The sequence below is a fragment of the Osmerus eperlanus genome, chromosome 2, assembly GCF_963692335.1.
Source record: "Osmerus eperlanus chromosome 2, fOsmEpe2.1, whole genome shotgun sequence".
Taxonomy (NCBI): Eukaryota; Metazoa; Chordata; class Actinopteri; order Osmeriformes; family Osmeridae; genus Osmerus; species Osmerus eperlanus.
Genome location: NC_085019.1, coordinates 2,262,302 through 2,286,281, shown reverse-complemented (window position 1 = coordinate 2,286,281; position 23,980 = coordinate 2,262,302). Strand labels below are relative to the sequence as shown.

The window sequence follows — 23,980 nt, the reverse complement described above, 5'->3', positions numbered from 1 at the left end:
TCGGAGCTGGGATGAGAATTAGGTGTTTATCTTATTATCTGTCTTTACGGTTTCTATGTTTATTTGAGTTAATGTAGACCGCCGGTGTTCCGGAGAATTCAGTTCCCCTGTTCCCCCTTCCTTGCGCGTGCGCGAAATCATGAAGACTGATGTGTAGATAGGATGGGGGAGCCTCTTTCCTCAGGCCTCCAGGTAAATCTGTTCCCCACATCATGATACATCACCAGCATCACTGTATCGCGTCCAAAATCATCACACTGTAATATACGGGGGAGACATTTTCCTCAGACCTTCTGGGAAATCGTTTCCCCACATGTGTTCTCAGTGTAAAAGACTGGTGTATAGATGAAACTTGTTGTACATAATGATCAAAGTAACATACATCACCAGCATCACTGTATTGCTTTATAAATGGCCAGACTGTATGGCACAGATCCCCCACATGATGGCAGGACAGACCCTTTGCATGTTAGGGGAGGGGGTACACATTATATCAGGTGAAAAAACGACCTGATATAATGTGTAGCCACTCTGTAACTTTAGCCAGAAAAGAGCAGACATCTCCATATTATCTCAGGTTGTTCATTGTGACCAAACGAACACACACATGATGGCAGGACAGACCCTTTGCATGTTAGCATAGGGGGTACACATTATATCAGGTGAAAAAACTGATATAATCTGTAACTCATATGGTAGACAGGTGAACAATGTGATTAATTAAAAAGCCATATTAAACTAAATTACATTAAAACAGAAGAGGGCAGGGAGGGACAGGTTAGCAAAGACGGGGCATCCTTGTCAGACCACACCCGCAGAGTATGGACAGATGGAGGTAGCCTAGATTAAAGGAAAAAATATTGTTCATAAACCTGCATGTGATGTCGAGTCACATAGATAGGCCTATCAGTCGGCCTATGTAGCTAAGGTGCATGGCAATATGGAATTTTGGAAAACACTGTGGATTAATCCACAATACTAAACAACGCATTAAACAATTCACACGTCGCCTTAATGTAACAGACAAATAAACTTATTCATGTAGATAAATGAGTTCCTTGTTACTATGGAAACCCTGTCCAGTCTTCCACGTCGCTATTTGTTTCATTTAAGAGGTGAATTCGAAGTGCAGCAGTTAACCTCCACTTCTCTTACTGCACGCGCGCTCCCGCGGCCAGGGGATACAAATCCTGGTGGGGATAAGTGCCTTGGCACGACACCTGTCCTCACACTTCCAAACAGTAGGTGGCGGTGATGCACCTCTTAACGTTGGTTGCAATCTGCCGTAATACCAAAAGAAGAAGAAGACTGCTCTGTCGAATACTGTCACCTGGCTAGCTCAGCGTAGTAGCCAGCTAGCTAGTTATATTTGGAACCACGGGACAGCGGGTGTGTGCTTCTCAACAGTTAGGCGAACGAAGGACCTGTCAGCGTATCCCCGAATATACTTCCTTCTAGCCATTCTTGCTAGAAAACACTCCAGAGGTATCGCTATCACTAAACTTGCTTGGTACTTTTGTTTGACTAGTTGGAAATGTATGGCAGTTTGGTCGCCGTCACCTATTGCCACATTTTGTTGAGAAAGGGATATGCTAATGAATTAGCGTAGCAAGCTAACGTTAGTAGTACTAGTAGAGTATGTGACTAGTGTGGGGGGATGGGAGTCAAACTCAAATCTGCAATCTAGCAAGTTACTTCATAATCTTTGCCTCCCGGGATGCTTAACAAATATTACATATTATTGTTTGAATTCATCGACCGTAGGTTAACAAGCATTACGGTAGTCATCAAACTATAGCCATAACTGTTTATTACGGTCAAACTGGTGAAATGTTTTGTGAGAGTTGTTGCTAGCTCTGTAATCTCAGCAAGCCGATTGAAGATGGAATAGCATTAACGTTAGCTACCTAGCTATCTTAGTATATGCCATGCGAGAGATTTGTTTTACCCACTTTGCTAAGATGGTTTCTCAGACAGGTCCTAACAAGCTTTATTAACTAGGCCGATGTTGTCTTTATGTGAAAAATTAACGGGGCTAGCAATGGTATTGGCTTTGGTAATTCTTGATCTGAACTTGAGATTCTCAAGGTGACGGATGATCCGGTTCTCTGACAGCAGTGCCTAACTAGACCTTTAAATGATTGACTGATTGTTCTAAAATCAGTTTTATCTGTCATTAAAATCATGTGTACTCTACTCTTGTATTAGTATTGGAAAGTTATTGTGGGCACATTCCAAGTAAGTAATTATACCATAAATGCCCCACTACCTTGAAATCTAGCTTTTGTTTGTTTACTCATTGACTCATCTCTCTCTTCCTACTAGTAGTAAGCCATGCAGCGTCTGTACCTACTCCTGCTGCCTGCACTGCTGTTGCTGCTGGTCCTGCCAGTCTCCAGGGGGCGCTACAACGACGACTTTGAGGATGGAGAGGACCAGGCAGAATTCGATGACAACGACTTTGCTGAGTTTGAGGATGCAAATGAGGACGCCACAATTGAGACGGAAACGGCTCCTCCGCTGCGGGCTTCCCCGTCTGCGCTTCCCGCTGAGGACGATGAAGACGAGGCCACGGTGGAGCTTGAGGATGGCCAGGACGGCTTTGAGGACTCAGAGATACAGGTGAATGAGGGTGTGATGATCAGATGGCTGAGCGGTTAGGGAATCGAGCTGTTAATCAGAAGGTTGCCGGTTCGATTCCAGGCCGTGCAAATGACATTGTGTCCCTGGGCAAGGCACTTCACCCTATTTGCCTTGGGGGGAATGTCCCTGTACTTACTGTAAGTCGCTCTGGATAAGAGCGTCTGTTACATGACTAAATGTAAACGTGTGAGTTTTATTAGTTGTTCCACTGTCATTCAAATTCAGGCATAGCCAAACTAATTCACATCAATGATGTCTTATTCTCTTATTCTGCCCCAGGACCAAGACATATATAGCAAATATGATCAAGAGGAGTTTGAGGGCATCGAGGACATGGAGAAGACCAGCCCTTCGTTCAAGGACCCCCTCATCATTCATACGGTGTGCTTGTTGTTGAAAGTAGACTTGACATACTTAACACACCGACCGCTATGCAAAGACAATCTACATTCATGTTCCTTTTAAAACAACTACATGCAGCGCTTTCTAAAGATAAGTACAATCGGAGTGTCATTGTTATGATCCCCCCCCGCGCGCAGGTTCCCGCCCATTTGCAGAACAGCTGGGAGAGCTACTACATGGAGATCCTGATGGTGACAGGCCTGCTGGCCTACATCATGAACTACATCATCGGCAAGAACAAGAACAGTCGTCTGGCCCAGGCCTGGTTCAACTCCCACAGAGAACTTCTAGAGAGCAACTTTGCCCTCGTGGGTGAGTCATCAAGGGTTCAGATGGCTGAGCGGTGAGGGAGTCGGGCTAGTAATCTGAAGGTTGCCAGTTTGATTCCCAGCCGTGCCAAATGACGTTGTGTCCTTGGCCAAGGCACTTCACCCTACTTGCCTCAGGGGGAATGTCCCTGTACTTACTGTAAGTCGCTCTGGATAAGAGCGTCTGCTAAATGACTAAATGTAAATGTTAATGTTTCCTTGCCTTGCTTTATAATATTATAACGTGGCTGTGCTGAAAATATGATCAGTCGATGTAAAGGAAATGAATCGTGATCTCTCATGTGATTGTAAAGGAAATGAATCATGATCTCTCTTGTGATTGTGTATGTGTGGTCAGGTGACGATGGTACCAACAAAGAGGCTGTGAGCACTGGGAAGCTCAACCAGGAAAACGAGCACATCTACAACCTGTGGTGCTCTGGACGCGTGTGCTGCGAGGGCATGCTCATCCAGCTCAAGGTATTCAGCTTTGATTGTCTAAGGGTCAGAGGGCTGAGCGGTTAGGGAGTCGGGCTATTAATCAGAAGGTTGCCGGTTCGATTCCGGCTGTGTCCTTGGGCAAGGCACTTCACCCTACTTGCCTCGGGGAGAATGTCCCTGTACTTACTGTAAGTCGCTCTGGATAAGAGCGTCTGCTAAATGACTAAATGTAAATGTAAGTACCTCAACAGTTTCTGTCCTGAATCGCCTTCTGCTAATGTTTCTGTTCTGTTGCAGTTCCTGAAGAGGCAGGACCTGCTTAATGTGCTGGCCAGAATGATGAGGCCAGTCTGTGATCAAGTGGTGAGTACAGCTGAGGTAGTGCTAGTATAGCAAAGTATCTTTCTGTGTGTCTAACTATTCCTGTTTGTTTTTATGGATTTGTCCCGCATTTTGTAGCAAATTAAAGTAACTCTGAATGACGAGGATATGGACACGTTTGTGTTCGCTGTGGGCACCAAGAAGGCCATGGCGAAGATGCAGAAGGATATGCAGGACCTGGTAAGGGGGTTAACCCTGACTGTCGAGTCTTCCAACATTTTGCAAGTTAGTCACCTATGCGTTTGTCTCCATGGGGTTTGTTTGCAAGTCCTGTGTCTTTCTATCCACAGAGTGAGTTCTGCAGTGACAAGCCCAAGTCAGGGTCTAAGTATGGCCTTCCTGAGTCCCTGGCCATTATTTCAGAGATGGGCGAAGTCACAGATGGTGTGATGGACAGCAAGGTGAGAAGACTTGATCTCTAGTGTCCCAATCATAGAATCAGGGAAACAAACGTTCACAGTGCGGGCATATGTTGTAAGTGGTGTTGCTATAATATACAATATTTTATTGATACAGTATTTACATACATATTTCAAATGGTTAACTTTGTATAAACCGTGGTGTAATTGTTGACGATGTATAAAGTGACCATTTCCTCCTGTTTCTCAGATGGTACACTATGTCACCAACCATGCTGACAAGATCGAGTCCATCCACTTCTCGGACCAATTTTCTGGTCCAAAAGTTATGCAAGAGTAAATATTCTGCCTAGAACTTTTTTTGGTCTTTTCCAAAGGTTTTATCTCAGATCACATGAATGAACATTGTCCTTATGTTGTGTTTCAGGGAGGGTCAACCCTTTAAACTGCCTGAAACAAAGAAGACTCTGCTGTTTACATTTAATGGTACGTTTTGGTTCATGCTTTCAAGCTGTAAGTACACTGTACAAAAAATATACCTTCCCACCACAATGACTACATTTCGATTGACATGGATTGTGTTTTGAATGTTTTCCTGTAGTGCCTGGCATGGGCAACACGTCTCCCAAAGACATGGACTCTCTGCTCCCACTCATGAACATGGTGATCTACAGCATTGACAAGGTCAAGAAGCTCCGCCTCAATAGGGAGGTGAGTGGGACTTAAACACAGACACACACACACACAAACACACACACGCACAGACACACACACGCACAGACACACACGCACACAGACACGCACACAGACACACACACGCACAGACACACAAATACACGCACAGACGCACACACAAACACACACGTATACTAGCCCTGTCTTCTCGTTACTCTTAATTTACATTTAGTCATTTAGCAGACGCTCTTATCCAGAGCGACTTAAAGTAAGTACAGGGACATTCCCCCGAGGCAAGTAGGGTGAAGTGCCTGGTGGTTACTAGCTCTTCTTCTGTCTCTAGGGCAAGCAGAAGGCTGACAAAAACCGTGCCCGTGTGGAGGAGAACTTCCTGAAGCAGACCCACACTCAGCGTCAAGAGGCGGCCCAGACTCGCCGGGAGGAGAAGAAGAGGGCGGAGAAGGAGCGCATCATGAATGAGGAGGACCCGGAGAGACAGCGCCGTTTGGAGGTCAGCCACACAGCAGGGAGCTCCTGTTTGAACCCCCCGGCAAGAATGCAAGCCATGTTTGTACTTCCTGGCCTGCAACTTCTCACCTTCGCCTGTCTTTGTTTTGTTTTTTCCCAGGAGGCTGCTCAGCGCCGTGAGCAGAAGAAAATAGAGAAGAAGCAGATGAAGATGAAGCAAATCAAAGTGAAAGCCATGTGAAGAGAACTAGCAGACACACACACACACAGACATGCAGATACAGGGATACAAGCACACACACACACACACACAGTGCTCAGCTCAGATGGTTTCTACAGCTTCTATACATCTCTCTCTCCAGCAGCCAGCTCTTCACTCTTCATGGGCGTGTCAGGCTGAATGGGTTATGTTCCCATGGAAACGCCTGTTCCAATCAGGGTAGATTGTTGTAGGTGTTGATTGAACTGCTGGGGTGGCATTGAAGATAAGTTATATTTCACATCTTTAGCCAGGACAATTAATGCCAACTTCCTATGCTTGATTTCATCTTCCTCCCAATTCTGCAAAGCAACACTGCTCAAGGAGCTTTTTTTAAATTGAATCTACAGGGATGGGATTCACCTTTTTGTGGTAATAAAACAAAAACATTATTTTACAGGAATGAATCCATGCCAGGCTTTTGTTTATTGAAAATGTATTTAACACTTTGCTGATCATGCTGAACATTTTGTGAACATTCAAACATGTTTTAATTTATATCTGAAGTGACTAGTTCCTAACAGTCTGTTTCTCTGCTGTTTTTTGAGAAAACATAATAAATGCACTAGAAACTTACAAAGTATTTTTCGTTATTTGATTATATAATTTTCATAATGTTTTAAGTGGTCTGATCATGATCTGGCAATGTCTTATGGTTGCGTCCAGACGAGGATATAATCGATGCGTTTAGGAGTCATACGTCGTTTGAGGAGATCGAGTTGGTGAAGATTGAACTCGGACACTGACCTTACTCTGACACGAATCAGAAAACCTTTTATTTATTTATATTTTTTACAGATACAACCGCGTATTTCCTTCGGGGAATTGCATAGCAGAAACATGTTTTTTCTCTTTCCTCGTAGATAAGTTGAAATCATGTATTCAAAGACCACTTTGTTTGCTCGTGAAGCTGTGACATGCTGCCGACTAGTGGTAATAATAAGCACTCCAAAAGCAGTCTACCTAAAATAAATGACTCGAATAAAAAAAATAGAAAATAACCCAAAAAAGCTTTACAGACACTCCGTTCATTGAGCATAATGACTGGGTAATATATATATATCGACGAAATACATAACTAGTAAGCTAGCTATGTAGCAGAAGTGTACAATAATAATATGGAACTCACATTGGTGGCAAAACCGATTAAGACCTAAATATTCCTCAAAAGAATCCCAAATTATCAAGTACAGTACACTCTCAAGTAGAACATTTACTGCGACTTTGTGACAGTTAGCCTAGCTAGCTCTACCTATTTACATTCGCTGTCAGCAGATTCGCTGCATTTATAGCAACGTCACATAGGAAAGCAGGTGCACACACGACATATTAAGTCACTAAACCTCAAAGAATACATTTGCTCACATCTAATCATTCCAATAAAATGAAACCTATATTTTTTAATGTTTTCTATTCAACAGTGGTGTGTTCAGTTTCGCAACCATAGTCTGATTGTGAAGAAAGTGCTGACCCTTAATGACTTTCTTTATTCGCCAAGACTGATGGAGAACAGGCGAGGCTTTCAGGTTGGTTACGCGATGGCCGCTCGATATACATTATTTTGATTTCAGATGTAAACAAAGAATTCGGTGAATTTTAGGGGGTCGTAACGGAAGTACTTGATACCCGAAAGCTAGCGACGCTGTTTTAATTTAGTTATTGTCCTCACAAAAATAAACGGAGATTCCTTTTATGTCGGGACTGTTTTTCCCGTCCGTCCTAGGCCTAGCTACACTTGAGCGGCGGGTTGGTAGTTTCGGATGCAGCGGGCAATTGGTAAGAAAGAGGCGGGTTCAGATGGACGAGTTGGAAGGAAGCATTGCAAGTGAAAGTCGCAGTATCGATCAGAGCAGTAAAGTACACAATGCTTGTTTACCAAATTATAGCATTGTTATCAAATTTGCTGGCCGGCTAGTTGAGGTTAAACAGTCTGTTAGCTTGCCAGCTAGTGAGCTACTTGCTAGCTAGCTAAACAACATGACTGCTAAGCGGCATGCATTACCAGGACCTAAATGGTATGCTAGCTCTGTTTAGCATCAGCTGTTGTTGCCAAGGCTGTCGATGTAAACACCAAGCTTTAACGGCAGATAAATTAGCCACGTCTCTGTACATCTAAAGTAACGTTGGCTAGTTAGTCAACGTCGACATAAATGTGAGCTAGTCATCTGTGTTAACTGAGCTACACAGTCTGGTGGTAGTTAGTCAAAAATGCAAACCACTCCGGCGTTAGTTTGATTGCAAACGAACCATTGTTTGTTTACTTTTGCTGTCATATCCGCTGCCATCCGTTTTTGCAGACAAAATGGTGTATAATTGAGTGGGCAAGTTTGTGGCCAAAATGTACCGTTTTGAACGGTCTGATTGTAATGGTAACATGGCTAATTAACTGTCAGCTAACATTGAGACGTGGTATCTTAGGACAGGCTCAGAGGTGACAGACTGTATGAGTAGAGGGCTTATCGCAGGGTTCTCACGTTTCAGTTGCTTTTTTCACAAAAATCACTTAAGGGGTGAGCCCAATGGTTTTTAACTGACAATTGTATTTCTCACTCTGCGTATCCGTAGTGATAGCATGGATCCAGAAAACGGAGGGGAAACACAACGAGCTCTCAGTTTGCAATGGAAAAGCTATAAGCTTGTCCAGGACCCTGCGATCCGAAGGGTTGCTCAGAAAATATACAGATATGATGGAGTGCATTTCAGTGTGCCGGTGAGTGTGGACTATATATTGTTATATTTGAATCCTGTCATTTGAATCACGGGTATCTGCTGTGGAGTCAGTGTGACATGTCAGTAACAGTAACCTGTGTTTTCACAGGACTCTGGGTCTCCCCCAGTGGGAGATCTGCGTGACCCAAGACCTCGAAGGATCTGGTCCAGGCACACAGAGCTATCCCTTCCAGTACCTAAGTTAAAGGTGATAAACCCTGCTTCCTGCTTTCAATTATGATATAAAACACTTTTACCACCATGGTTTGCACCAAAGAGGGATGGCCGAACTCCCAATCTGCAATGAGTGTTTCTTCCATCTCACCCGTTGTTCTTGATTTCCATCAGCTGGATGAGTTCTACGTGGGTCCTATCCCCCTCAAGGAGGTGACCTTTGCTCGTCTCAATGACAACATCAAGGAGCCCTTCCTCGCAGAGATGTGCTCCAAGTTTGGAGAGGTGGAGGAGATGGAGATACTGTTTCATCCCAAGACTCGGAAGCACCTGGGTCTGGCCCGAGTGCTTTTCACCAACACCAGAGGCGCAAAAGACACAGTGAAGCACCTACACAACACTTCTGTCATGGGCAACATAGTACATGCTCAGCTAGACATTCAAGGTATTGAAATACATGTATATTGTTACATTGTCAATAATGTACCTTAAATAATAAATGTATACAAGTGTTTCGAGGAGAGATTTAGAGGAGAGATTTCAAGCTGACCTTCCCCTGTACCTGTTGGCTCTGCTGTTTGTCTTCTTGACAACTGACACGGTGGTTGTGAATGTGTGTTCTTCAGGCCAGCAGAGGACAAAATATTACGACCTCATAGTGAGCGGATCCTACACGCCGCAGACTGTGCCTCTCGGAGGAAAGGCTCTGACAGAGAGACTCCAGCCCGCGGCCCCCCCCCAGCCTGACACGGTAAAACACCTCCAAAAGTGCTCGCATATAATCACGTGTCATCGACCTCCATCTTTTTTTCTTCTCTTACTTGAGTCTCTTCCTGATGTCTCTCTGCAGTCGTCGGACATCAGACGGAGGCTCTCCTCAGATCTTCCCGCCGTGACAGGTGCTCCAGCCCTCACCCCTGGCAGTGTCACTCCCTGCTCTGTCGACACTGGCTTTAGCGAGCAGCGCCTGGACACGCCCCCTTCCTCCATGGGCGGACCCTACACCCCTGGTTCCTCTGTGTCTTCCCAAGGCGGCGGAACGCCCTACACGCCACGCTCGGGGACGTCTTTCTCACAAGACTCAGGCTACGCTGTGTCCAGGTCTGTGATTGGTGTCTGACAGCCTGCAGCTGTCTATGGCCTGTATATAAGCATTCTAACTGCTCTGACTTAAAAAAAAAAAAATACAGTTAGGTCCATAAATATTTGGACGTTGACACAATTTTCATCATTTTGGCTCTGTATACCACCACAATGGATTTGAAATGAAACAATCAAGATGTGCTTTAAGTGCAGACTTTCAGCTTTAATTTCAGGGTATTTACATCCAAATCAGGTGAACGGTGTAGGAATTACAACACATTTTATATGTGGCCCCCCCCTTTTTAAGGGACCAAAAATAATTGGACAAACTAACATAATCATAAATCTAATTGTCACTTTTAATACTTGGTTGCAAATCCTTTGCAGTCAATGACAGCCTGAAGTCTGGAACCCATAGACATCACCAGACGCTGGGTTTCGTCCCTGGTGATGCTCTGCCAGGCCTCTACTGCAACTGTCTTCAGTTCCTGCTTGTTCTTGGGGCATTTTCCCTTCAGTTTTGTCTTTAGCAAGTGAAATGCATGCTCAATTGGATTTAGGTCAGGTGATTGACTTGGCCATTGCAGAACATTCCACTTCTTTGCCTTAAAAAACTCTTTGGTTGCTTTCGCAGTATGCTTCGGGTCATTGTCCATCTGCACTGTGAAGCGCCGTCCTATGAGTTCTGAAGCATTTGGCTGAATCTGAGCAGATAATATTGCCAGAAACACTTCAGAATTCATCCTACTGCTTTTGTCAGCAGTCACATCATCGATAAATACAAGGGAACCAGTTCCATTGGCAGCCATACATGCCCACGCCATAACACTACCTCCACCATGCTTCACTGATGAGGTGGTATGCTTTGGATCATGAGCAGTTCCTTCCCTTCTCCATACTCTTCTCTTCCCATCATTCTGGTACAAGTTGATCTTGGTCTCATCTGTCCATAGGATGTTGTTCCAGAACTGTACAGGGTCTTTTAGATGTTTTTTGGCAAACTCTAATCTGGTCTTCCTGTTTTTGAGACTCACCAATGGTTTACATCTTGTGGTGAACCCTCTGTATTTACTCTGGTGAAGTCTTCTCTTAATTTTTGACTTTGACACAGATACGCCTACCTCCTGGAGAGTGTTCTTGATCTGGCCAACTGTTGTGAAGGGGTTTTTCTTCACCAGGGAAAGAATTCTTCTGTCATCCACCACAGTTGTTTTCCGTGGTCTTCCGGGTCTTTTGGTGTTGCTGAGCTCACCAGTGCGTTCTTTCTTTTTAAGAATGTACCAAACAGTTGATTTGGCCACACCTAATGTTTTTGCTATCTCTCTGATAGGTTTGTTTTGATTTTTCAGCCTAACGATGGCTTGCTTCACTGATGGTGACAGCTCTTTGGACTTCATATTGAGAGTTGACAGCAACAGATTCCAAACACAAATACCATACTTGAAATGAACTCTAGACCTTTTATCTGCTCCTTGTCAATGAAATAACGAACTCCCATGAGGGAATAACATACACCTGGCCATGGAACAGCTGAGCAGCCAATTGTCCAATTACTTTTGGTCCCTTAAAAAGGGGGGGGGCACATATAAAATGTATTGTAATTCCTACACCGTTCACCTGATTTGGATGTAAATACCCTGAAATTAAAGCTGAAAGTCTGCACTTAAAGCACATCTTGATTGTTTCATTTCAAATCCATTGTGGTGGTATACAGAGCCAAAATGATGAAAATTGTGTCAATGTCCAAATATTTATGGACCTAACTGTATATATCGTTTTGCTTTCTCTCCTAGGCATGGCTATAATGCTGGCTATCCTTCCCAGGACATGTTACCCTCTTCCTCGTGTTCCTCCTCTGCAGTGTCCTCCTCAGTTGGGGGATACAAGGTGTCTCGTTACCCAGACGATCCTCAAGATCCCTCAGGGTACCACAAAGGTCGGTCCACGTACGCCCCCTTCCGTCCCAACGAGCCCCCGGGTTACTCCACGCACCCCAACGCTGGGGGGGTAGGACACTTGACTCACCATCTGTCGATGCCACCCCCGCCCTCTGGGCCGCAGTATGAGCAGCCCTCCCTGTCAGACAGGGAGAGGGACCGGGACAGAGACTCTGGGCGCTACGGCGCGGGCGGGATCAGTTCCAGAAGGTCGTCTTACCACGGCCACACGCAGGACGCCAACGCCTCGTCCAAGTCCTCGTACCATTCCCACCACTCCCACCACCACTCTGAGCGCAGGGAGGAGAGAGGCTACAGGCGGGACAGCCTGGGCTCCCGCTCCAGCGACCACGGCCACCAGAGACACCGCAACCACCACCACTCTCACAATCATCACAGCGGCAGCGGCGGCAGCAGCGGCAGCGGGGGGCGGCGGAGAAGCAGTCACGACAGGGACAGGGAGCGCGACCGAGACAGCGACTACTCTGGCAACTCGGACCCCAGGTTCAATTCCAATTCCCACCGATCCTCCTCAAACAGCATGTCCCCTCCTCCCTCCTCGTACCCCGCCCACTCCTCAGCCAAAGACCTCGCCCCTCCGCCCTCCCACGACCCCCCCGTCTCCTCCCGCCTGGGGGGCGCCAGCGCGGGGGAGAGGGCCTCCGGGCCGGGGGTGGGTGCCGACAAAGACTATCAGACACTACACCACACTCCTCTGCCGCCTCCCCCTCCGCCCCCGCCGCCTCCACTCCCCCCAGCCTCCGTCATCGCAGCGGCTGTAGCTGAGACACTTGGTGCCCTGGACTTTGGCCAAGAGAGCCCAGTCAGGGAGGAGCAGTGGACCAAGCCCAAACGCCGGCCCAGCACCCCACCCCCACCTCCTCAGACCCCTCCTCCGTCCTCTCCCCCCCATTCCTCCATCGCCTCCTCCTCAACCTCTCCCTCGTCCACCTCCCTCCCTCACCATCTTCCGGCCTCCTCCGTTTCCCTCTCTCCGCCCCCGGTGCAGCGGGACTCCTCCTCCCCGGAGCCAGACACTACCAACGAGAGCCTGCCGTTTGTCTACCACAGCAGCAGCCTCGACTCGCGTATCGAGATGCTCCTGAAAGAGCAGAAAGCCAAGTTCTCCTTCCTGGCGTCGGACGAGGACGAGGAGGAGGACAGGAAGGAGGAGCGGCAGAAAGAGAAAGCCGCGGCGAGAGAGGGAGGAGAGCGAAGGAAAGGGAAGGGAGAGGCGGCGGCGGGGGGGCAGAAGAAGAGCGGCGAGAGAGAGGTGGACGGTGATAAGGACAGGCGTCGGAGGCAGGGAGACTCCGAGGGAGGCCAGCGGAGGAGAGGAGAGCGAGACCGAGAAGGTCGCAGAGGGAGGAAACACGGAGCAGGGGCCGATGGGAGGAAGAGTCCTCCTGTAGTCGCGCCACCCACACCCTCCTCCTCAACCTACTCCCCTCGCCTCCCTGCCTCAGAAGACCCCCTGGCCCAGAACAGCCTGCCTGGGCCAGGCCAGCTGCAGGACCAGTCTCCACAGCCACTGTCAGGTGACCCACGCACCAGGCATGGGGCACGCACACCCCCCCACAACGGACAGGTAAGATGGCAAGACTCCACTGGTGTTATCATATTACTATCCTCATTTTTGTAGTGTATTATAGTTACTCACTGTCCAGGCATCCGCTGATATGTATAGATACCTGTCTTTGTTTGACTAGACAGGCGTGAACAGGTAAGGTCCTCACCTGTACACCTCTCTGTCTGTCTCTCTCTCTCGCTCTCTCTCTCTCGCTCTCCGTCTGTCTATCTCTCTGTCTGTCTCTCTCTCCGTCTCTCTCTCTGTCTCTCTCTCTCCGCACAGACGTCTCCACACTCCTCAGGAGAAGACATGGAGATTTCCGACGAGGAGGACGAGAACACCATCACAGCTGTGAGCACCCACCTCCCCACCCCCTCGTCCGCCTCCTCCCCGTCCTCGTCCCAGGGTGCCCTGCCCTCCAAAACGGCCGACCCCTCATCCTCCCCGCCGCCCATCTCCGACTCCACGCAGCACTTTGGCACCTCGATGCCCCCACCGCCCATCCCCTCCTACCTCCCCCCTCCCCCCGGGTTCTCCCTCCAGCCCCCGCCGCCACCGGGCATCCCCCCACCTCTCGCTCACATGGAGCTGCACTCGGAGTACCCCCCTCCCATGCCCCCGCACATGTATGACTACGCCAGCTCCATGGAGCTGATGAACCAGTACAGCGGTGGAACCCCCATGTCCTTCCAGATGCAGACCCAGATGCTCAGCCGACTGCACCGCATGTCCTCCGCCAACGGCACCGCCGCCCCGGGCGAGGCCCTCCCAACGGACTACTCCTCCTCCTACCACCTCCACGCCATGCCCCCTCCCCCACACCCGCACCACCCGTACATGGACCAAGAAGGAGGCGGGGCTGCTGGCCACTACGACCAGGATCACCGCTACATGCCTCCTCACATGCCCTACACCTACCCAGACCCCCACGGCTCTCAGATCCCACCCCCTCCCCACCACGGCATCCCCCCTCCGCCCACATCCTGGGCTCACCACTACCCGTACCCCTCCTACCTGCCCCCGCCCGGCTACGGGACAATGCCGCCCGGGGAGGGAGATGCACCCTATGGGGAGGCAGGTGACCAGATGCCTCTGCTGGCAGAGAGCCCCCACGAGGCTACTGTTCAGCTGGTGCTGGCCACTCTCATCCAGGAGATGAAGAACATCATGCAGAGGGACCTGAACCGAAAGATGGTGGAGAACATCGCCTTTGCCACCTTCGACGAGTGGTGGGAACGCAAAGAGACCAAGGCTAAGGTAAGGCAGGAGGTTGTGTGTCATGGTGCACGGTCGAGATCAAGCGCTTTTGAAAACGTATTTATTTTCCTTCTGAAAAGCCATCTTACAAACCTCCCTAAACTCTCTCGTGAACTCATCTCCTGTGTCTTGGTCCTCCAGCCCTTCCAGACGATGGTCAGGGGGGTGTCGGCTCTGCGGGACGATGAGAAGAAGGAGGAGAAGGACAAGGCGAGCAAGCCCCGCGAGCCTCTGCTGTCTCTGGTGGACTGGGCCAAGAGTGGAGGCATGGAGGGCTTCTCCCTGCGGGGGGCGCTACGGCTGCCCTCATTCAAGGTGCGGACACTCAGAACACCGGCAGCCTGGGCCCATTCTGTACCAGGTCGTACTTCTCCGGGAAGGTGTAAAATGTTATGTTTGTGTGTGTTTTTATTCTGTAGGTGAAGAGGAAAGAGCCTCAGGAGCTGGGAGACGGAGGAGAGATGAAGATGAAGAGGCCTTCCACCCCACCGGAGGATGACGACGAAGGTTTGCCAAGATTTCCTTTTCATTTAAAGCCACGGCAACGGTATTTTACCAGTGCTGTCTGCCTCTCTATCAGTGTTTTAATGCTGACCTTCCGGCGTCTTCCCTTTGTGTTCAGGCGCAGACTGCAGGAGGGCAGAGGGAGAGGGGCGCAGGACGGAGAGAGACCGCAGGAGGAGGAGGAAGAAGCACAGGAGCAGGAAGCCCTGGGACCTGGACAGTGAAGGAGAAGAGACCTCGGACGGATCCTCCTCAGAGAAGGTGTGTGTGAGAGAAGGACCAAGTGTTTCTGTGTGTGTTTCCCGTCTCCATGGGTGTTGTTGTGTTTCACCTCGGTGTTGGGTAGATGGCAGCATTTCACTGTGTTCCTGTACTTCAGGATTGTACTTACCAGTCAACATGAGTTGCGCAACATTTTGTGAAGCAAAAGACAAGTTGGTGTGGTTTTTAAACGCAATCCAAAATTTCACACTCACCAGCTGAGTGTGAAACTTAAACAATGACTCAAGATTGGAATTTTCACACAATTGTGTGTGACATTTTCTTTGTCATTGTTTCCCTTAAATCTTTTAATCAAAAATGTATATAATATAAACTTTTATGACAACATATTTCTTTCTTACAATTCATTGGTAACAGTCTAGGCTATCATTAGTGTCGTTTTAAATTGGACATTTTCATATGTTCATGTACTATTGGTTAGAAAACAACAGCTGCCTGCGGTTGCTAGGGAAATATAAAAATGCCTCCCACGGTCTAGACAATGACGTTGAAGTGCGTATAACCAGTTCTTCTTTTTTTTATTACTTTAAAGGTTCTGCTTCTCTGGGTTTTTTTTTTAATCTTGGGGAGTATTTAAACCAAGTTGGTTTAAAAATATCTAACTTGCTCACTGACGTGTTCACTATATCCTTCCGTTTCTCACTTCTCAGGACGATGAGAGCGGAAAAGAATCTGAAGGTACCTATGTCATTCTCACGTTTGGAACCAGCCCAACAAGTTTGCCAGTATCCACAATAATAATTACTTCTGTCTCCATCGTGTTCTCATGTTGCCTCTGACTTCATCTCACTGTCGGTTCTGACAGATGAGGCGCTGAGTGCAGACAGCGACGATGAGAGCCTCTCCTCCTCCTCTGGGAGTTCCTCTTCCTCCTCTTCCTCCTCTTCCTCCTCCTCTTCATCCGACGAGGAGGAGGATGGAGAGTTGGCCGGGGAAAGCGAGGGTTTGGACACCATGGATGAGTCGACGATGGACAGCACGGCCCTGGACGCAGAGAAAGAGCATTACAGGTATTTTATTCTTCCTTTTCATGAACACAACTTGACAATAATGAGCAAAATGGCAAACGAATATTCACTCCAGCCACTTGTGTTGTTCTCTGTAGAGAAAAGGGCCGCATCCGTTTACCACCCTCAAGTGCTGTTCTCAAGGATCCCCTCAGCGCACAAGTCAAAGCAGGTCAGTCAGGATCTCTGTTAGGAATCAAAATGTCATCAGAGCTTGGACTCGATACAACTTTTTTCTCTTCTCACAGGGGACAATTTGGACAAGACTGGAATAACAAAAGCAGCCAGCATTCTCCCTCCATCCCCTCCAGGACCGCGTCCTTCCTCCCCCATTGTTCTCCTGCCACCACTCAAGAAACGCAGGAAGACCGTGTCCTTCTCCACAGAGGACGGCGACTACAAAATGCCCATGCCAACAGCAGCCCCCCTCTCCCCATCACCCTCCGTGCCAGCTCAGTCTCCCCTCCTCTCCCCCATCAAGCCCCTGCCTCCAGACTCCATCCTCACTGCCTCTCCTCCGGCTCAGTCCTCCAAGTCCATCCGCCTTCTCCCCTTCGCCTCCAAACCGGGCGAAGGCAACGCCCTCTCCCCGTCCTCCCCTGCTTCTGTCCTCACTGTGTCCCCTTCCCTCTCCGTACGCTACGACGACTCCAAAAAGAGCCCCAAGTCCCCCTCCAGACGGGGGGCGGGCAAGGACTCGGCCAAGCCCTCTGCCCCTCCCGTTCTGGTGTGCCGCACAGTGCAGAACCTCCCCCTGGACCACGCCTCCATGGTCAGGATGGCCTTCGAGGAGCCCCCTCCCCCGCCCCCCGTCCAGAAAAGACCCAGAGGCCGTCCTCGGACAGTCAGCCTGTCGGCTCCCTCTTCCTCCTACCCTCACACCCTCAACGAGGAGGATGAGGATGAGGAGGAGCGGGAGCAGAGGCTGAGACTCAGGGAGCAGCTGGGGGTTTCCAGCCTGCTGCAGCTGGCCTCCGCCCCCACGGCGGACCTGGCCGTCCTGGCCAACGTGGCCCTGAAGCTGGACCCCGAGGCCGGCGACTCAGAGGAGACGGAAACATCCGACGAGGCTGAGGAGCAGAAGATGGAGGAGGACATGTTGCTCTTGTCCCCTGAGCCCTTCTCCCTGGTCATGGACCCAGAGGGCCTAACCGTCCTGCACGAGCACAACTACTCCAGAGGCCCCGCCCACCTGGCCCCTGCCCCGAGGAAGTCCTCCTCTGTGCTGCTGCCTGCAGACCTCAACCACCCCGCCATCTCCGGGGTGCTGGAGGCTCCAGAGGAAGTCATCGGAGAGGCCGTGGCCCCCAGGGGAGAGGCTGCAGAGCTGCTGTCTGGGATGGGTCTGCTGTGCGAGGCCGGGGACGCGGCCAAGGCCTCGGCTCTGGCCTCGGCTCTGGCCTCGCCGCACAAGAAGAAGGGCGTGGCCGCCCGGGAGCTCGACCTCGACAAGACGAAGAACAAGAAGCGGAAGAGGAAAGATAAAGAAAATGTTGAGCTGCAACCCACGAAAAAGCAGAAGGAACAGCAGGGCAAGAAACCGAGAAAGAGGAAACCAGAGGTGGGTTGTTTTGAGGCCGGCCTGTGTGTAGCAGGGTTACAAACAACCAGTTTGGTTACTCGTCCAAAGTTTACTGTAACCAAATGAGAAATGAGAAACCACATTGATTTGGCCAACTAGCACTGGCCTTTATTAGACCTCTAAGATCTCTAATGTCATCACATTTAGTCATTTAGCAGACGCTCTCATCATGACGCGTGAGCTTTGTGCCTGTGTTCTAATGTCAGTGGCCGTGTTTGGGTGTTGCTCAGGAGTCCGATCTGGAGGTAGACGTGGAGGAGTTAGAGCCAGGAGAGCTGTCCAGCACAGACGAGGAGGACGAGGACTTCGACGACCTGAGGAAGAGCGAGCGCCTCTTCCTCCAGGAGGCGGGCTTGACGTCGTCCCAGCGCTGGCCCAAACCCATCCCAGCGCCCCAGACCCCTCTCATCACCTTCGACCAGCGCAGTGAGTTTGAGCAGATGACCATCCTGTACGACATCTGGAACTCTGGCCTGGACATGGAGGACCTGAGCCTGCTCAAGACCACCTATGAGAAACTGCTGCAGGACGACCACAGCACGGACTGGCTCAACGACACCCATTGGGTCCACCACACTGATATCCTTTACTACTATCTCTGTTTGTGAACATATGTCAGGTTGGGTGGTGGTGGTGGTGGGGGGGGGGGGGGGGGGGGGTGCATGTAGTGGGAAGGTATCACACTGTTTCATGTCAGCAATATAGACTTAGGCTAGGAATCAGTACACTTAATTATGTGATACCCGTTACGACACAGTACGACTGTGCTCAGAGTTGTTGGCCTTGACCTTTGCCCTGCACTTACCAACCTCCCGAACCCTCGCCGTAAGAAGAAGAACCCTGACGGGCAGCTGCGTGAGCACGTGACGGGCTGTGCCAGGAGCGAGGGCTACTACGCCATCAGCCGCAAGGAGAAGGACGTGTACCTGGACCTGGACCTGCCAGAGCAGGCCATCCTGGAGGCCCAGGAGAACATGGACAGCTCTGTACGCACCCACCACACTGCCTCTGTTCTCTCTGCCTCTGTTCTCTCTGCCTCTGTTCTCACTGCCTCTGTTCTCTCTGGCTCTGTTCTCACTGCCTCTGTTCTCACTGCCTCTGGTCTCACTGCCTCTGTTCTCACTGCCTCTGTGCTCACTGCATCTGTTCTCTCTGCCTCTGGTCTCACTGCCTCTGTTCTCTTTGCCTCTGTTCTCACTGCCTCTGTTCTCTTTGCCTCTGTTCTCACTGCCTCTGTTCTCTTTGGGTGTCTGTTTTTTGTGGTTGTAGTTGACCTTAGGTCATCGTAAAAGCGTGACCAGATTATTCCTGAAACTGAATTTAACACCTTAACCCTTGTGCTGCCTTCGGGTCACATGACCCAAAGGTTCACAACGAACCATCGCTGTGTTTACTCAATTTTACCCAATACAAAAACAAATAAATAGCATTTTCTTTTAACCTTTGCAATGTGGGGGGTCTGAGACAGCCCGACAGTTAAAAGAAAATTCATCACTTTGTTTTTGTATGCGGTAAAGTTGTCGCAATACGACGGTGGGTCAGAATGACCCAAAGATAACACAAGAGTTAAAAGGGAAATGGGTTTTGTTTAGCTGAAACATGTCACATCCCTTCCAAACATAAAACAGCCATCAGTGCGTACAGGAAATGCTTCTGGTAGGCGTGAACACACTCACCCGTTGTGCTGTCCACTTAAGTTCATGTATTTTGGGGTGTTGTTTATTCATACCAAGTTGTTAGTCATCCCAGATAAAGTTGCTGTTGCTCATATAGGACAAAGAGCGCTTGTGCCTTATTTAGTTCAAGGCCGTAAGATAGTGTGAGTGTGTACAGGTGATTCACTGCTCCCTCCTGTTTTCTCAGGGTACTAACCGGCTGCTCTCTGAGAGGCGCTCTGAGCAGCGCCGTCTCCTCACAGTTATCGGCACGCCGGCGGTGATGGACTCCGACCTTCTGAAACTCAACCAGCTCAAGGTGAAACACAGTCCCCCCCCCCCCCCCCCCCCCCCGCAGCAGGCCTGCTCTGTCTGCCAACTGACGTTATCACCAACTCTCTAGATGTTATTTAACTGCCGGTTAAGGTCCAACCTGCCCCCTTCACCCTAATCACTGTCGGCAGCCAGATATTTATGTTCAGTGGAATTGGTAAGGTCACTGAAAGATGTAAATTCTGGAGAAGGCAGGCCGGAAGGAGTCACGACAAAGGAAAGGAGTTGACTTTGGTTTATTAGTCGAGCAGCCCGGATCAAACAATCAGTTCAAGACGAGCTGATGGCATGAGTGAGAACTCTGTCTCTCAATTGCGCTTAAATACATGAGTTGGACAGTACATATATAGAATGACACAGAATTGCTTCCGTAACGGTCTTCAGTGGTCAATGTATTGACACCCTAGAACGTTCAACAGGTGAAGTGGTCGTTAATCACATAAGCCTTATTTGTACATGATTTTCCTCACTGTCTCCCCACTGTCTGGACTGCATGCTATATTCTGCTCAGAGGGGGCCTCGCTGCATGACCTCTTGACCTTACAGAGACACACGCTGTGCATGTACCCAGAAACTCTGCCTTACAGTCACAGTGGACTGACTTCATTTTCCTTCACAGTTCCGTAAGAAGAAGCTTCGCTTTGGGCGCAGTCGGATTCACGAGTGGGGCCTGTTTGCCATGGAGCCCATCGCTGCTGATGAGATGGTGATCGAGTACGTGGGACAGAACATCAGACAGGTACTGGTCAGCGTGTGGGATTTACCGCTGCTATGGTTACCGGAGATGAACCTTAACATTCATCAGAATTCTGCCTGTTTTTATTGGCTTGCAAATTGGCATCGATGCTTATGCCTCATATATCCCATGTGCCTCATACCCCCTCCTGCCTCATACCCCCTCCTGCCTCATACCCCCTCCTGCCTCGTACCCCCCTCCTGCCTCATACCCCCCTCCTGCCTCATACCCCCTCCTGCCTCATACCCCCTCCTGCCTCATACCCCCCTCCTGCCTCATACCCCCTCCTGCCTCATACCCCCTCCTGCCTCATACCCCCTCCTGCCTCATACCTCCCTCTCTTTGCTAGATGGTGGCTGACAATCGAGAGAAGCGCTACGCCCAGCAGGGCATCGGAAGCAGCTACCTGTTCCGAGTGGATCACGACACCATCATCGACGCAACTAAATGCGGCAACTTGGCCCGCTTCATCAACCACTGCTGCACTGTAAGTCACTACTACCAGCCCACAGACACATGAGCAAATGCACACAAAGCAATGGTTTCAGTTGAATAAAATGTATTATATACATGGGGACAAACAATAAGTCTGTTTGTATAAAGGTTTGGTGTATGTGTAATTTTAACGTTTAGCTTGATCACTTAATTTTCGTCACCGCTCCTCTCCCAGCCTAATTGCTACGCGAAGGTGATCACCATCGAGTCCCAGAAGAAGATTGTGATCTACTCTAAGCAGGCCATTGGCGTCAACGAAGAGATTACTTACGACTACAAATTCCCCTTGGAGGAGAACAAGATCCCCTGCTTGTGTGGAACTGAGAACTGCCGTGGGACCCTCAACTAAAAGCGATAGCGTTCATCACTTGCACTCTTGCACCAATAGGATGCCAGCATTTCCACTCAGCCCCCCCCCCCCTCCCCACCCAAGGTTTCCAAACACCAATTCAGACAAAACTCATCACCACAACATCCTCCATCCGGCTGTCTTTATCATATCCAGGACAACGGACACAAACTCATTTGCACTGTTCTCACACATTCAATATACTGGCAGTTCGATGGGTCCGTTGTGTGAGGCCTTTGACAGTTTGGAGAGCTTTTATTTGTTCTAGGATGTAGGGTAGAGTAACTCATTCAAGACACCTGTTGTTTTTTTTCCATGCCGACCGCCTTTCCCAGAAGAGAATGCAGCCTACCAACGCTAGCATAGTGTCGACTTCGCCGGTGTCAACCAGCTGCCCACACAGAGCCGCACACAGACGCACAGTAAAACAAACATATTCAGGGTTTTTAAGGCGCTCGATCAAAGCGCAGTTTTAGTTATCACGCTCTGATCCATTCGGGACTTCAGTTATGCAAGATTTCCAAAAATGAATATTGTTTAACCTTTTTCATTTTATAGTATTATATATTATTATAATTGTTGTTCTTGTTATTTAGTTGTGTTAGCTGTAAGTATCTTACAGTACGGTGTGCTCGCCGTCATCAGTGGCTTTGTGATTCACCAACCCCTTACTGCATCCTACGTCATGTGACTCCCCCTCTCGCCAGATTCTGATTGGATGAGAGACCAAAGACCTTTGAGAGTTTGTTTTTCAGACCATGCTACATTTGGACAAATTATTTGGTGTCACCTTCTACCACGAGCACCGAGTGTTAAGTGTTCAGAACTCACGCAGTTTGGAAGTTATTTTACGTTCTCCCTCCCCTCTTGATGTTCTGTAATGAGCCTAGTTTTATCCAATAGGTCAGCAAAGAGTGGCTGTTTTTATAGGACTACGGTAGCTAAAGTTCACCTGCCGCCTTGTCACAAAAAGTGTGCATGTTTTATTTTTTTTAACCCCATGGTATGAATGTGCTCTGTACACTTGTGTTCTTGGGTCAACCAGCAAATTATGTTATGCTTCATTGGAAAGACATGGTCGGGACGTTTTCTATAAAATGGCTGTTCATTTGATTATCCTTCAACTTATTTTATGGGATATCCTACAACTTTCGAAACATGCCTCCCTGTACCACTGAATTCAATACATGTGAGTTAATCCAGTTTGTCACTGTATATCCTGCATGTTTTTAAGGCATATTTATTTGTATAGATCAGGTTTAATAAGCAGTTTGTATTTTTAGTCTCATTTTAGTCTACCTTTCACCCCCCCCCCCCCTCTCAAAAGTAGTTCATAAATCTATTGCTCATTGTATTTAAAGACAAATCAACAAGGAACATGGGAATTTGCGACGTTGAGCTCAGCCCATCCAATCAACTACTTTATATGATGAACTCCATAAGCTTAACTGTTTCCCTTACTGGCGGCTTCCTTAGTATGTCTGTGTGTCTGTGTGCGTGGCTGATAGCCAGGCGTCTGGATCAACAATGGATCGGTTAGTGTGGCCATTTTTCTCTGTGTCTTGTTCTTGGGTCACCAGCATTCGGATGTCCCAAGGTTTATCTTTGATTTTGTATTTGTCACGTTGTGTTCTGTTCCCGACGCAACAGGAAACTGTAAGATAATTCTTCTTGCAACTCATGCCTTTCAGTACAAACCAACCCTCTTAACTATAAGGCAGGAATACGGAAAGAAAAAAGTTCAAAGAAATTAATGTATATATTGTAGTAGTGTTTGTTTCTCGTAGAAACACACTGGTTCCAATCTGTAAATAAGTTGTTAATTTCCTTTTCCCCAAGAGGAGGATAACTGTACATACTTTCCCTTCAGTAATTTTTTTTATTATTGTTTTTCCTTCATTTGATGATTTATTATTTTAATATTATTTGCAATATTTCTCTTGTATTAATGCGTTGGACCCTTTATTAATGGTGCATTAAAATATTTTTTAAATAAGGTCAGGCTTTTTATTGTGTAGTCGGCTGAGATCCTTCGGTAGTTTTGTACACCTCATAATTAATCTTGAGGTCACAGGTCGCACACTAACGACAGCCACGTGCATACATTCCAACATTTCTTACTAATGGATTGGAAGAGGTGAAGGCTAGTGCTTACCATATTAAAGGTGTACTTCCGGGTTTGTCGTTTTCGACCTGAGATCAACCTTTTCTACCAACGCATTTTGGGTGCTGGTTCAGAGCCAGTGCTTAATCGAACCAGTTCTTTGCATTTCGACAGAAACATTTTTTTCTCCCAATTTAGCCGCAAATTACCCCTTTTCCATCAACGTGAACCGGCAGCTAGTTCGGGGCTGGTTTAACTTGCGAAAGT

General features: G+C 48.5%; 2 protein-coding genes across 4 annotated transcripts; both read left to right on the top strand.

The window, feature by feature from the left end:
• The first annotated feature begins 1,290 nt into the window (after nucleotides 1-1,290).
• ccdc47 (coiled-coil domain containing 47) lies at nucleotides 1,291-6,343 on the top strand. 2 transcript variants are annotated; one of them, XM_062486312.1, is made up of 13 exons: nucleotides 1,291-1,485; nucleotides 2,329-2,622; nucleotides 2,923-3,024; nucleotides 3,183-3,357; nucleotides 3,712-3,833; nucleotides 4,092-4,157; nucleotides 4,254-4,355; nucleotides 4,466-4,576; nucleotides 4,785-4,870; nucleotides 4,962-5,020; nucleotides 5,136-5,245; nucleotides 5,553-5,720; nucleotides 5,838-6,343. In XM_062486312.1, exons 2-13 carry the CDS (start codon nucleotides 2,335-2,337, stop codon nucleotides 5,916-5,918), a joined length of 1,470 nt encoding a protein of 489 aa, XP_062342296.1. In that variant the 5' UTR covers nucleotides 1,291-1,485; nucleotides 2,329-2,334; the 3' UTR covers nucleotides 5,919-6,343. The 2 variants fall into 2 exon arrangements, with proteins under 2 accessions (XP_062342296.1, XP_062342289.1); XM_062486305.1 differs by having other exon boundaries at nucleotides 2,326-2,622.
• A 979-nt stretch (nucleotides 6,344-7,322) lies between these two features.
• setd1a (SET domain containing 1A, histone lysine methyltransferase) lies at nucleotides 7,323-22,722 on the top strand. 2 transcript variants are annotated; one of them, XM_062486056.1, is made up of 21 exons: nucleotides 7,323-7,462; nucleotides 8,502-8,646; nucleotides 8,755-8,853; nucleotides 8,994-9,264; nucleotides 9,446-9,570; nucleotides 9,670-9,920; nucleotides 11,696-13,427; nucleotides 13,692-14,666; nucleotides 14,808-14,981; nucleotides 15,086-15,173; nucleotides 15,289-15,431; nucleotides 16,103-16,130; nucleotides 16,258-16,462; nucleotides 16,558-16,631; nucleotides 16,708-18,020; nucleotides 18,272-18,620; nucleotides 18,843-19,027; nucleotides 19,905-20,015; nucleotides 20,649-20,768; nucleotides 21,115-21,252; nucleotides 21,436-22,722. In XM_062486056.1, the coding sequence occupies exons 2-21, from the start codon at nucleotides 8,509-8,511 to the stop codon at nucleotides 21,607-21,609; spliced, it is 6,693 nt and encodes a 2,230-aa protein (XP_062342040.1). In that variant the 5' UTR covers nucleotides 7,323-7,462; nucleotides 8,502-8,508; the 3' UTR covers nucleotides 21,610-22,722. The 2 variants fall into 2 exon arrangements, with proteins under 2 accessions (XP_062342040.1, XP_062342032.1); XM_062486048.1 differs by lacking the exon at nucleotides 7,323-7,462 and adding an exon at nucleotides 7,498-7,712.
• The last annotated feature ends 1,258 nt before the right edge of the window (nucleotides 22,723-23,980 follow it).